The sequence below is a fragment of the Hordeum vulgare genome, chromosome 2H, assembly GCF_904849725.1.
Source record: "Hordeum vulgare subsp. vulgare chromosome 2H, MorexV3_pseudomolecules_assembly, whole genome shotgun sequence".
NCBI classification, from domain to species: Eukaryota; Viridiplantae; Streptophyta; class Magnoliopsida; order Poales; family Poaceae; genus Hordeum; species Hordeum vulgare.
In genome coordinates, this window is record NC_058519.1 from 611,650,230 (window position 1) to 611,664,080 (window position 13,851).

The following is a 13,851-nucleotide window of genomic DNA, read 5'->3' on the forward strand; positions in this document are numbered from 1 at the left end:
CTGTAAAAGCACGCCGACGCTACAAACGGCGTCAACGCTGCAATTGAGAGGTCTTGCCGGTGGAAGATGTTGCACTGAAAAGTTGTCGGCGCTGCAATAGAGCTTCATCGGGGTGTGTTGGAGCTTTTGACGCGTCATCGGGCTGCAATGGAGCACCACCAGAGTTACAATGCAGCACCGATAGAGCTGTGAAAGTTGTGATGGCGATGCAATGGAGCTCCCTCGGGCCTGCAATGGTGATTTGCCGGACATCGTCAGGGCTGCTTTGGAGCTTTTTGTCTCGCCATGTGGTGCACCATGAAAGCTGTAATGGAGCTTCGCGGGAAGTCATCAGTGTTGCGTTGAAACTGTCGTGGCTCGGTGCTATGAGACATCGCTGCAATCGAACATCAACCAACGCGCAGATCAACTGGTGATGATTTCTTAGAAAAAAACGTCCGCCATTTGGCAAAGATTGCCCTCCTAGAGTACAATAGCTCTTACCCAAAAAAAAAACTGTTATTTTTCTAAAAAGAACCTCCTCGAACATTTCCACCCCTTCCCCAAATTACAGGAGGAAAAAAAAAAGATAACCCCTTCGGCTGGGTGTCGAACAGCAGCGCCGCCGCTGAAGCACCAGCCGGAACCGGCGCCAGAATGGCCTGGACGGCCGCGGCCTCCCTGTGCTGCCGCCTCGTCCGCGCGCCCCCCGTCCGCGGCCGCTCTCGACGCCGGACCTTGTGCTCCGCCGCGCGGAGCACCGACGCGGTGGACAGGGAGTACGCGGACCTCAATCTCCGCCCCCTCTACCCCAATGTCCGCCCCAACCCCATCTATCCTCCCCGTCTTCAACCTCCGTGTCTTCTTCGAAATAGCGTACCAGCCTGACCACCCATCAATCTGTTTCGGTGTTTGCAGCGGGGCCATCACCTTCGCATCCGGCAGCACGTGAATCCGCTCAGCGCCTTGTTCGTCGTAAGCCTGTGCCGTAATCTTCAAGATCCCCCCTTGGCACCTTCCGTCAATTCTTACTCTGCTTTACCCGTAGGAGCCCACGGAGCCGCCTGAGTGGACGGAGGTGTTCGAGGATCCCCTGCTGCCCCTCATGGTCGACATCGGCTGCGGTGGGCATACGTCTCCTTCCATTGCATCTCCATTGTGCTGATACATTTCCTTTAGCCTCAGCTATCAGGGGATTTTTATGTGCAGGGAGTGGGAGATTCTTGGTTTGGCTAGCAAAGAACTCCGGTGAAAAGCGGAATTACCTCGGACTGGAAATCCGGCAAAAGGTTCTTCTGCTTCTATGGTTTAATTTAATCATGGTTCTCAATGTGTGATTTTTGGTGTGGTCATAATGCTCTGCTTGGATTGCTTGTCTAGCTGGTCGAGCGGACACAGTTCTGGGTTACAGAATTGGGGCTTAGAAATGTGTAAGCCACACCTCAGATCTTTCTCACTTATGGACATTTGAGGGTTTCGTGCTATCTGAACAATTTAACAGTACTTGAAATTGCTCCCTTGGTACAGTTACTTTATGTTTGCAAATGCAACGGTGTCTTTCGAGCAAATTGTGTCATCATACCCTGGTCCCCTATCGCTTGTTTCAATACTGGTGAGTAGCTGGGTGTAATTCCGTAACTATTCTAAGTTATATACGATATGTCCCTGTGCTTATGCTGGTCTAGTTTTTTTGTTTTAGCTGATGTTATGGAATTGACAGCTGAGTTGCAATAATATGTTCTGCAGTGTCCTGATCCCCACTTTAAGAAAAGGCATCACAAGCGAAGAGTTCTACAGACACCATTGGTGGATTCAATCACAAAGAACCTTTGTCTGGGTGGGCGGGTATGACAGTTGTCTAAGATTTTCATGCAAAGTATTATCTGTTAAACTAACAATCTGCATGGGTCAGGGTCCTTCTTTATGCTTCAGTTTTGTCCAGGGACTGTTTAACTTAGGACAGACACTATTTTGTTAGTTCTAGCTGTATGAAGGTATCATGGATGTTTTATTGACTGGACCCTGAAAATTTGTCCTAACAAAAAGTAGTAAAGCATGTTGCAGGCCTGAAACATCTATTATTTAAAAATAGTCCTAATAACACAATAATGTTCTTGAGGGTCCTGAAGTACATCAGATTGAGGATATATTAACCATGTACATCTCGCTTAATTTCAGCATCTCTATGAGATGCCATGTATTATCCACTCTATTTGTATGTTTCAAGCTTATCATTGCCTTCATGTTGTCAGTTGGGCTATACTCATAGTTATTATTGCTTCACAGATAGGAATTGCACAGCCTCTATGCATTGTATGGGTCATAGAGTGATAAGTACAAGTTAATATGATCTAGTGCAAAATTGCTATTCAGACAATCTCTTTTCTTTATCTTCGACGAAGGCTAGTGTTGATTATGTAGTGAGTTTAACATTCAAAGGCAGCTCAGGTACTCTTTTGCAAGTTGACATCTCACTTTATTTCGTTGATAGGTGTTTGTACAATCAGATGTGCTTGATGTAGCCACAGACATGAGAGAAAGGTTTGATGGATACTCGGATGTGTTTGAGCATGCTGATCGTGTTGATAAAGATCTTCAGTGTGACAACGAAGGCTGGCTTCTGGACAACCCTATGGGAATACGGACGGAGAGAGAAATCCATGCTGAGCTCGAAGGAGCGACCATATACAGGAGGATGTACCAAAAGACGAGATGTTTCTCACCAGATTACTCCATCAGTTAAGTGGATGCCTGTGTGGCCAGGTAGTGCTGGGCTAATGGCTGGTTTCTCTCTGCTTGATTCGTTAACTTTGAGCACCAATTTTCACATTCCCTGGCATGTCCCAAAGCAAATTCTTAGTGAATGAATTGGGCCTTGTGCTTGTGAGGGGTTAAACTGGTCAAGGCTTGGCATCTCTCCAATGGTTGATATCCTTAGATCTGAGATCACCCTTCTGGCTGAGGAAGAAAGATCACGGTGCAGTTAATTTCAGTGTTAACCATACACGAGGATGTTTGATTGACATCTGCGATTTGTATCCAGGGTTGCATTGGCCATCTTAGTTATGATGAAAGGCAAGCAAGTGTCGTTGGCAATCAAGAGCATTGTATTTTGCCTCTTTTTTTTAAAAAAAAAAGAGCATTGCTGTTTGATGTATGGCCGAATGTAAGAAACTTTGCCCTCAGTGGTCAGAAACGATGGATGGGCAATTTCATTTCACGCTGGTTCTTGTAGGAGGCCGATACTTTTCTGCGCGCGAAAAATGTTTACATCTGCAAATTCGTATCAATCCAATATGAAAATATACTCCATGATTGATCTAGTGATGTTGATTTTGTTGATATTGCACCACAGCCTCCTCTCCCGGTTGTGGTGTAGCATCTGGAGACACCTCACTGACAACACCTTCTGTGATGTCGCACTTGCGTTGCTCCTTTCCCCTACTTGACATCCATATGCATCCCTAGAAAAAGAAGTGTAAATAGGATTATAAACTTAGACATAAGATGCCATTATTGGCTTGACTCAGAAGTCGGAACAAGTGTCCACCAAGGACTGAACGCTTGGATCAACAGACGATGAAATTTTCGAAACAGGTAGGTGCTACGTCGTTGGGCAAGCAAAGTTGTGCCTGTTGGTGTCGACATACCAGAAATTGTCGACCAGACACCAGAGGTTCCAAATGCCGTGATATAACACGGTAACATCCAATGTGGGGTTGGGTTCCAGCTATCCGGTGCGCGACTTTACATAATCAATAACAAACCTAGAGCAGTATGACAATGGTTCACCAACTACTGAACAAATTCTCTCAAGTGATACCCAGCCCCATAAGCAACGGGTGAATTATACCTGACAACTTGAAGCATCCTATTTCACTGTGAAACTGCATTAGTAGACAGATGGTAACACCTAGTAAACCTTGATGTTTCTTCTTCATTTTGAAGTCATGTCCCATGCTGTACAGTCCACTACAAACAGAAAACACTAACCAGTTTAATATATACTGAATCGATTGTAAGCATTAAGTTGATTCTACTTTACAGCATTGGTAAGTGCTGCTCACTGTAAGCAAATGGGGCGATTAATGCGTACTGGAGAAGATGGGAGGCGTAGTTGGGTGCAAAAAATATGGATTAAGTCGGGTGCCTTTCATTTCTGTAGGATAAGGTCGGTGATAAGTAGTGTGGTAATTGATGCCTTTTGGTTACTTGGAGATTAAGAACTGTTCAAAAGATGGATTTTGTAGCGAACTGAATCAGTGTGTAGTGTCTTCTTTACTGAACTCTGTTGAACTAAACATGACATGTGTGTGGACTGTTACGTCCCGTAGTACTTTCTGTCCTGTTTTCCTGCCTGCTCAGATCTTCTTTCCAAACCGAGAGCAATTAGTTAGCAAGCATTCCTTTAAAAGCCTTTCGACGATAACTTCCACACGTCGCCGCTTGGCGCTTCTCAGCCGCCGCCATGTGTCGCGCTTTCAGCGTTTCCTTCAAATTCCGTTTTTTTTTTTCGCACGTGTTTTTGGCTTTTTTGATTGTTTTTTATGTTTTCCTGGTGTTTTGGCTTTTCAATGGTCTTTCTTAGCCTTTTGACGATTTTTTTTTCATAAAAAACTGTTTTTTGCACGGAAAAACGTGTTTTCTATTTTTTCCTCGCGAGCAACGGTTTTGCTTCCGCGAGAAGCACGACTGTGCCTCTTAAAAATGAAAAAAAATGTCTTGTCTGTTTTCTTTTGTTAGAGGCACGGTTTTACATTCTCTCTCCCCGAGAGACGGTTTTGCGTTTGCGAGAGGCACGGTCGTACCTCTTGTAAATGAAAAAACATGTTTTTTGGTTTTTTCTTGTGAGAGACACGGTTTTGCTTCTGCGAAAGGCACGCATTTCTGTTTTTTTTGTGAGAGATGCGGTTTTGCGTTCGTGAGAGGCACGATCGTCCCTTTCAAAAACAAAAAAAAAGTGGTTTCTATTTTTTTTGCAAGAGGCATGATTTTGCTTTCTGAGAGGCATGGTTTCGCATTCACACTGTGCTTCTCGAAAACAGAAAAAAACAATTTTTTTTTGTTTTTTCTATCGTGAGAGGCACGGTTTTTCTGTCAGTTTTATTCATCCAGTTTTTTTCTTGTAAAAATAAAGTTTGTCAAAATCTATCAATACGGGATCTAGTTATGAAGATCTCGACGCGAGGAACCCAACGGTGGAAACGATTCGAGATTTGGACGCACAATTTAAAAGATAATTTTTTTTGAAAATACGAATCTATGGAAAAAAGAAAAAACTCTCCGGTTGCTACAAGTGGTATACATGCAGTGTACCACTTGTTTCAACCTAAAAAAGTGAGAGTAATCTTTCAAAGGAGTACTTCTTAATTAATAATTTCGTTCCCAACCAGGCTCATTTTGCTGTCAAATTGGGCCGGCGTTGCTTCAATTTTGGCCTTCAACTTGTTGTTGTAGTCGTTGTTGGGTTGTACTCCCTTTGCCTCGGTGCATTAGGCATCTTAGAAGGTGTACTACAATCTAGGCACACAGAGATTGGATAGAAGAAGAAATTGAATTGCAAAAAAAGTCAATCACACTATTCCTTTTTCAATTGAAAACATACTATTAATTAGGATATTTTTTCAAATCCAAAAATTAATAGATAAGGTATAATTAATATACATGCAACTAGTACTACGTACTATAATGTGTCTTAACGTTTTGGATTATTTGATTTCTGTAAGATGTCTAATGCATCGAGACAGAGGGAGTACATAGACATGTTTGTGTTCCTTCAAAAACAATAGCATGGATATTTAAGACGTATAGGCGCCATCACACGGTCGCCTCCCTACTAACATGGCGTAAAACCACTTTTTACTGGGAGTTTTGTTGGAGATGCTCTAAGCCGAAGATAACTTACGTGTTCCCCTCAAAAATAAAAATAAAAAGATAACTTACGTGTGAACGTTCAGCAATGCTCCACGTACGTCCGGTTTCCAGATAAACAGGAATATATCCGATCCGGAATCCGCTCGGCCGATTTGGATATACATGCGAGCCCGTGTGTAACTTGTAGGGGAGCTGATTAATGAGATTGGTGCGTGCATGCATGCAAACTCTTTCTATCGTCGTCGCGCGAGCAGCACGCACCTGCACTGCACATAGTCCACTTAAGTCAGATGCCGGCGCCATTGGTACTCCTGCGGAGGTTGCGGAGCTTAGCTATTTGCGTGCTAGACCGCTGGGATCGATACATTAATGCGCGCCGTCCATATCACAACCACCACGCGCGGCTCCACGGGGCCGACGGGTCGCGACGCCCATGGCCATGGCCCCCAGCTAGCTCAACTCGCTCACAGTCACAGCTCCTCGTGATCCCGAGCTATCTACCGTATGTCCGTATCCAAGCCCCTCCATGGGCCTCTCCCTCCTATAAATTCGCCTGCTCTGCATGGTAATCTGCATCTCATATTCTCATCCATCGCACGAGCCAGCCTGCAGTAGGCAGCCACTACAGCCCCTGAAGAAGAGGCACGGATCACGGATGCCAAGCATGGCATCCAAGTCCAAGGGTCTTGTTGTGCTTGCTCTCCTGCTTGCTGCTGCTATCCTCGTCGCCTCGGCTGATGAACACCCTCGTGAGTTGACTCGGAGTGGTTTTGAGCGGGCAGTAATTGAACTAATTGGTCGTCATTAGAGGCTAAAAAACTTGCTTTGCTGCATTTTGCTGCTAATCTCCATGCACCTTTTTTTGTTTCTCTTCATGTAGAGGCCAAGAAGGAAGAGAACGAGGCCGGAGTAGAGAACTTCTTCCACGGTGGCGGAGGCCACCACGGACACGGCAGGGGAGGCCACGGCGGAGGAGGTTACGGCGGCGGGGGAGGCTACGGAGGAGGCGGCGGAGGCTACCCAGGCGGTGGAGGAGGCTACGGCGGCGGTGGCGGCGGCTACCCTGGCCACGGCGGAGAAGGTGGTGGAGGCTACGGCGGCGGTGGCGGCTACCCTGGCCACGGTGGGGAAGGTGGTGGAGGCTACGGCGGCGGTGGCGGCTATCCTGGCCACGGCGGAGAAGGTGGTGGAGGCTACGGCGGCGGTGGCGGCTACCCTGGCCACGGTGGCGAAGGTGGTGGAGGCTACGGCGGCGGCGGCGGTGGCTACCCGGGCCACGGAGGAGGAGGCGGCCACGGAGGCGGCAGATGTAAGTGGGGCTGCTGCGGCCACGGGTTCCTTCACCATGGCTGCCGCTGCTGTGCGCGCGCCGACGAGGTTCCGGAGGTCCGCAACTGAGCACACGTAACAATGCAGCCATGCATACGTACGTACGGTATAGGCTAGCTGCATGCCTACCCTGGGTTGACTGTACGTCCATGACATTGCTCTGCACGCGTACGTGCATAGTAATTAAATTACTCGTAATATAAATAAACATTGTCCCTGATGAACAAAAGGAAGAGACCTTGTAGAACAGTGACCTTGTACGCGTTGCACAGTGACCTTGTAGAATGCATGCATCCCCTGTGTGTTCTTGCAAGCGTGTATGTATGTCTCGTATTAATACCCCCGCTTTATCTGTTAGTAGGTAATGTGGAATAAAATCACACTGGGATAATATATATAGCCTGGTTCTACTAGGTGCATTTAACTCCTGTGATCATCAGTGCTGTATTTCACTGTTGCAAAGAACTGAAAGAGATTTTTACAGCCACTGCGAGCAAGGGCATGCCACGTAAGTTGATCCAACGCAGTGTAGGGACTTTCAAAGTACTCCCTTCGTTCTTAAATATAAGACTTTTTTAAAGATTTTAATATACCTTTCAAAATGAGTGAATTCATACTCTAAAATGCGTCTATATGTATATCCGTATATAGTTCATATGAATATCTCGACGAAAAAAGGGTTTCCCTCCGCTTATATCGAAGTCTCTAAAAAGTCTTATATTTAAAAACGAAGGAAGTAGTAATGTATAACATAAACTCATGAAGTATAAAAAAAAATTCACAATAAGCCAGAGGCTTATAAGTACTAATTTGGCTTCCCACAAAAATAAAATACTATTAATTCGTGCCTTTTGGTCCTCTCAAGTCTCAACGAAAATAAGAGTGCCGTCGTTGGGTGGACACAAATGAACCGCGCCTACCATGCATTTTTGCTCTGCAGTTACCGCTCCTCCATCGTGCGAAGACGGGTCACTCGGGATTAATTAGGTTTGCCGGATCTGGCAGCAGCAACCGATCGACTGTCACGCAAAAAGTCAAAATTGTAATGGGAAAAGCCCGATCGGGTAATGCCTGCAAAGCACAAGCTTGTGTGTGTCACTGTCACTGTCCTTGTCCTCTGTGGCTGCAGGAAGGGAAATCTTTCATTTGATAATATGGCAGTGGAAATGGGAGGGCATATTCAACTCAAGTACGTAGGGGTTGGAAGCAGAATGAAAATGAACGAGTTGTTTCCGTCTATTTTCAGTTGAAACTGGTACCACCGTGGAAATTCAGAAAGGCGGAGATGTAACTGGTATAGCCAAAAACGAAAAGCAAGTTAATTATATGTTGTGAACATGAAATACAAAGGTGAAAGTTTGCTAGAACTCGAAAACGCCAAGAGCATATAGAAAGATACAGTACGACCTATCCAACAAAGTTGTGCAACTGCGCGCCGAAGAAAAGGTCGCTAGTGAGCATGTCTGGAGCTGAAGGCTTGTGATCGGAGGGGCGAGGATCACCACAGTACAGTAGATTACGTTTTTAGTGGATACTAGCGAAATGGACCGTGCGTTGTCACGGAAGAAAAAAAAACATAATCTTCAATGACAATGACCACATTATGTTCACATATCATCGCTTGATTTAAAATATTTATGCACAAATGCAAGAAAATGTTTCTTCTTTTAAATTTATTCACAAGTTGAAGCAATATTTACATTTTCAAAAAATATATATCATGGTTGTCAAAAATCTTGGTAACTCACAGATTTATTCTGAATTTCAAGATTTTTTTTAGAAAACATACAATAATAATCCAGGCGATGGACCCGACTCTGTTTAACGCAACCTGCTCTGCGTCAGCGATGACATCCAGAAAGGCGGGCAGCTTGCGCTTGAGCACCCTGTGCTGCTCGCTCCTCCATCACCTTGTGCTTCTCCAGCAGGTTGGTGGACACCTTCTGCTTCACAATGGACAACAACGGCCCAACCACTATGGAGGCCACGAGCTCTGCCATCAAACTGCTTAGAGCTCGTAGCTGCACACGCAGAACCACTCATAGGGCGGAGGAGATAATGGTGGTGTGAGCAAGCTAGATCCTTGCCGCTGAACCTGGAGAAGGGGCTGGGAACCAAAGCTGAAGTCCAGCCATTTACTGCATGTTTGTGTGGATCAATTGGTTATGACGAATAAGAATAGAGGAAACAGAGCATACCTGGTGTTGTCGACGGCAAGGAGGACCAAAACGGCTGTGACATCCAAGACGGTGAACCTCAACCACAACACCAGCGTTCTCCTTCACAATAGTTAATGACCAAACTTCAGAGATCTGCTAGGTGAGCCATAAAGATATATTACGATTTACAACACATAATTAGCAAATGGCCAAATGTTCCAACTAAGAGCAGTGAAGACACTTGATTCACAGGATGTGAGAGATCCAGCAGAGGAGACTAAGAAAGACAAAAAATACTTACCAGGACGAAGGGATGCCATCATGCGCCTCCATCACCTTGTACTGGTCCAGGTTTCACAATGGACTGGCCACCAGCTCTGCTATTGGAATGCTCAGAGCTCGTGACACACGCACAACACAAGGAAACACTATTGCAGTCCAGTGTGGAAAAGAAAGTAGTGGAGTGAACATATGCTTGCTTATGAGGAAAAATGGAAGCCAATGCGAGTATTGACTTTCTCGGGAACAAGTGGGAGCGTTTGGTTGCTTCCATCAATCATCACAAATATAAATTGTTGGTTGTGCAAGTTCAAAAAAAGATGTTGGTTGTGCAAGTTCAAAAAAGAAAATGTTGGTTGTGCTTATTAAAATACCTCTATGGAGAAGTAGAGCAGGATCTACACTTCTTCAGCTAAAATGCAAGTCAACTGTCCAATCTTGCAATAGCTCAGCACCGGGTACTACTTTTAGACTGCACAATCAGCTGAGCTTAAAACAAAATTATTCACTCCAGCTGACAGCACCTGCTGCAGGGCATTGTTAATTTTTGTGTTGATGCATAATAACAGGGACACCTAACTGAACCTTCCGACATCAATAAATTCTCGGGTTGATATAAAAAGAAAATAAATCAAATATATTTTTCAAGAAGATAAAGGATAACTGAATTCTCACCTTAGTAGAGAAAGAATAATTAGATTAAGGATAGTTGGATGACAAATATGCTTAGAACAATTTCGAAAGTTTAAAAGGAAGCACATACATATAGACACAAAATCAGCAAATGTGCTACATGAACACCAACAAATAAGTGATAATATTACTCAGACCAGCAAAGCCATATTTTGCAGAAATTAGGTGTAACAAGTGGGTTGGTCATAGACTCAAAGTTATTCAAATCTGTGCAAAGATTCATAGATCAAGTGTCAACAACTCTAAATTTCATAAATCTTCTCATTAAAGCAGCCCTACTGCCTTCAAAAAAGTGCAAGTACACATGCAGATCATGAGGGCATTGGCTGATGGGTAATGGGTTGACCAGTAAAAATTCCATGTGCTCGTAACAAAACCATCTTTCCTGCCTTGAAGCCTAAGAAAGAATATGTATGCTGAGTACTTCGAGCGACAAATTTATTGATCCCCACTTTTTACTGATGCCCATGTGAAAAATTGGATCTGAAAAAGAATAAAAAGAGCGCATACCTTGGTGGCAGCTATTGCGGCCTACGAATCGAACAAACAGGTCCCAAATTTGCAGTTTACTGAAAGATAAGAAAGGACAACACCGCAATAAACACCTGAGTAGAGAATGACCAAAATGGAGCGCTCCATTTTCCTACATGACATTACTTTCTAGGAATGTCAGAGGGTGCTTTTATAAAGACAACTACCATATGGGAGACCTGTTAAGAGTACAAATAACATCTATTACCTTTAGGGTGTTTGGAGAACACAGCCCACAACCATATGCATTTGATTGTACACCTAGCATTGATGATAGGAACTCGTCCTTGGGGTTCTAAATTAATTCCAAGAGGAAAGGCTTGTGCTTTAGCTCAAATCTCTAGTAGCTAGACGCTTTTCTGCAAGCACAAACAGAAATAAGACAAACATATAAATAAATGTGTTCTGGTTCTCAAAAGGATGTGTGCGATAGCTACCGTACCTGATGTACTAGTTTAGTTGGATAGAAAGTTCCCACTATGAGGAAACAACTAATGATAAGGATGTTCACAGGGTCATGTCATTGCTTAGAAAGACTACTATTACAAAACATTGTTTTGTGCATATAAAGGTCTTTGTCTGAGCCAGCAACGGCCAACACAATTTGTGACATTGTATGATCAAGTTATCTGCTTCCTCGCGAATTTCCTGGTCATCTCATCTAGCTTTACATGCATACCACGCCTAATGCAAAGCTGAAAAAACACGAGGAAATGATCAAGGGAGAGGTCAAATTATGAGGGCCTCGCAGAATCGAGCTCGTTGGCTCGACAACCTTGGTCTTTGCAGACATCTCCACTATAGCAATGACCAGCCGCAAACATTACTAATTATCTAACACTGCCCAGAATAATTGCACTACAAAAACAATCTTTACACTACAGCTTGTAAAAACTATAACTCTCATCTGCTCTGTTTAGAGACATAACTTACTACACTGTATTTTTTTGTCATTCCATCTTCGTCCAGGCAGCCTTCCTGATTGAATAGCAGATTCCATCTCATTGGACCTGGTGTGCAGTGAGGTTGCCAAAGAACAACAAAGAAATCAGTATAATGAGTTGAAAAATTAATGCACTCAATGACAATACACGACAATATTCAATTATGTCTCTAATCAGCTCTTGGGACTCTGAATTTTTATACATAGGCATAGAGGATGATCTAGAGATAGGGGTTGATACTTCTGCCTATTAGTAGTACTCTTACACCACCGCGAACCCCGACGGGCACCCGTTGTACGACGCGTGCGCCGCAGCCTCCGCGGCGTCCTTCAGGCACCCCTCTAGGTCGCCGACGGCTGATGTATGCCAAGACCTGCCATGCTCTGGCCGTCTTGGCGTTCACCAGCCCGCCGGTGCGGTCCACCCGGTAGGCCAGCTCGTCCTTGTTGGCGGCGTCGATGTACACCATGCAGTTCTTGTCGATCTCCTCCTGGATCAGCATCTTGGACAGCTGCGTCACCACCCGCTTCTCGATCCACCTCCGGATCGGCCGAGCGCCATACACCTGCAACAATGTGGAACGAATTCAGAGTCAGCGTCCGAGCCCAAAGAAGGTGAAGAAATTTAGATTGTTGTCACGTACTGGATCGTAGGCCAGAGACGGGATGACATCCAGCGCGGCGTCGGTGACGGCCAGGGCGACGCCCCGCTCGGCCAGCCGGACGGCCACGGCCTTCATCTGCACGCGAGCGACCTTCCTCAGTTGCTCGTGGGACAGCGGGTCGAACACCACAATCTCGTCCAGCCGGTTCAGCAGCTCCGGCCTGAAGTGCCTCCTCACCTGCACACATACAGAATACAGATTACAGAGATAGTTTTGGTGGTTCTGGAATCGAAAACGAACTGATCCATACATACCTCCTGCATGACGAGGTCGCGGGCGACCTTCATGGAGTTCTTGCCCATCATCCCGGCGAGGAGGTGCTCGGCGCCGAGGTTGGAGGTCATGATGATCACGGTGTTCCTGAAGTCCACAGTCCTGCCTTGCCCGTCGGTCAGCCGGCCGTCGTCGAGCACCTGGAGGAGCGTGTTGAACACGACCACCTTGTCCACCTTGTCGAACAGGATCACGCTGTATGGCCTCCTCCTCACCTGCTCCGTCATCTGCCCGCCCTCCTCGTGTCCAACATACCTGCATTCAATGAAATAATTTAATCAGCACCCAACAAATTCAGTCTTTGTTTACCCTCACAATTGCATATGGAGGGTGAAATGTGAATAAGTAGTAACACTTAACAACATGAATTTAGTATTCAGAATTATAAATTAAATCCTGTAAGCATCCAATTCAGTCTTTCTCTACAGCTAAAAAATTAAGGGATAAAACGTTGAGCAGAATCATCAGTGACTCGGTGTGCTTACCCAGGTGGTGCTCCGATGAGGCGAGCGAAGGAGTGCTGCTCCATGTACTCGGACATGTCGATGCGGACGAGCAGGTTCTCGTCGTCGAACACCGTCCCAACGCGCGGCCGCCGCCTCCCGCGCACATGACCTGCTCTTCGCCCACGCGCTCCTCTTCACCGCCACTCCCGCCTCCCCCACCCCCGATGCGCTCACGCTCGCCGAGCCCCTCCTGGCCAACCTCGACGCCTTCGTCGCCGCCATGGACGAGATCTCCGGCGGGGCCTTCCCGCGTGCAGTGCCGAGCGGCGTGGGGGCGTGTCCCACTCGCGGAGGGCCGGCGGGGAGGAAGAGGGCGCGCCGGCGAGGAGGGCCGGTGGGAAGGGAAAGGGCGCGGGGTGGGGGACGTGTTTTTTTTCATCGTTGGTTCGGAGGTGGATTTTTTTCATCGATTGTTCTCCGTGTGGGGTCATGTCGAGGGGATTAAAAGAATCGGTGGGAGGTTTGCATGTACGAGGGGAGGTGGGATCGATCGAGGGTTTTTTACCATCCTGAAGGTTGAACCATCACGACGACGGCAGATCCCCTTTAATAGTAAAGATTGTTGAAATCCTTTGCCCATCGGCTCCAGTCTGCCCAACGGCTCCTCGCCCCTGGTCTTG

General features: G+C 46.0%; 3 protein-coding genes across 3 annotated transcripts; 2 read left to right on the forward strand and 1 right to left on the reverse strand.

Moving 5' to 3' along the window:
- The first annotated feature begins 602 nt into the window (after positions 1-602).
- LOC123430787 (tRNA (guanine-N(7)-)-methyltransferase-like) lies at positions 603-3,288 on the forward strand. Its single transcript, XM_045114624.1, has 8 exons — positions 603-795; positions 898-954; positions 1,028-1,103; positions 1,189-1,268; positions 1,360-1,409; positions 1,507-1,591; positions 1,726-1,824; positions 2,471-3,288. Exons 1-8 carry the CDS (start codon positions 637-639, stop codon positions 2,720-2,722), a joined length of 858 nt encoding a protein of 285 aa, XP_044970559.1. The 5' UTR covers positions 603-636; the 3' UTR covers positions 2,723-3,288.
- Positions 3,289-6,417: 3,129 nt separating this feature from the next.
- Positions 6,418-7,575, forward strand: LOC123430788 (glycine-rich cell wall structural protein). The gene is made up of 2 exons (XM_045114625.1): positions 6,418-6,602; positions 6,734-7,575. The coding sequence occupies exons 1-2, from the start codon at positions 6,509-6,511 to the stop codon at positions 7,249-7,251; spliced, it is 612 nt and encodes a 203-aa protein (XP_044970560.1). The 5' UTR covers positions 6,418-6,508; the 3' UTR covers positions 7,252-7,575.
- Positions 7,576-12,625: 5,050 nt separating this feature from the next.
- Positions 12,626-13,610, reverse strand: LOC123428753 (chaperone protein ClpB1-like). Its single transcript, XM_045112911.1, has 4 exons — positions 13,406-13,610; positions 13,211-13,340; positions 12,693-12,980; positions 12,626-12,629 (listed from the first exon to the last, which is right to left on the reverse strand). Exons 1-4 carry the CDS (start codon positions 13,608-13,610, stop codon positions 12,626-12,628), a joined length of 627 nt encoding a protein of 208 aa, XP_044968846.1.
- Positions 13,611-13,851: the final 241 nt, after the last annotated feature.

Bases quoted from the DNA above. Each gene is read 5' to 3' on its own strand.
- LOC123430787 (XM_045114624.1), top strand. From the start codon at position 637: ATGGCCTGGACGGCCGCGGCCTCCCTGTGCTGCCGCCTCGTCCGCGCG. The intron at 1,410-1,506 runs GTAAGCCACACC...CCCTTGGTACAG, and splicing joins GAATTGGGGCTTAGAAATGT to TTACTTTATGTTTGCAAATG. The intron at 1,592-1,725 runs GTGAGTAGCTGG...TATGTTCTGCAG, and splicing joins TATCGCTTGTTTCAATACTG to TGTCCTGATCCCCACTTTAA.
- LOC123428753 (XM_045112911.1), bottom strand. From the start codon at position 13,610: ATGAAAAAAAACACGTCCCCCACCCCGCGCCCTTTCCCTTCCCACCGG. The intron at 13,341-13,405 runs GTGAGCGCATCG...GGCGAAGAGCAG, and splicing joins CCAGGAGGGGCTCGGCGAGC to GTCATGTGCGCGGGAGGCGG. The intron at 12,981-13,210 runs GTAAGCACACCG...CATTGAATGCAG, and splicing joins CTCATCGGAGCACCACCTGG to GTATGTTGGACACGAGGAGG.
- LOC123430788 (XM_045114625.1), top strand. From the start codon at position 6,509: ATGCCAAGCATGGCATCCAAGTCCAAGGGTCTTGTTGTGCTTGCTCTC. The intron at 6,603-6,733 runs GTGAGTTGACTC...CTCTTCATGTAG, and splicing joins CTCGGCTGATGAACACCCTC to AGGCCAAGAAGGAAGAGAAC.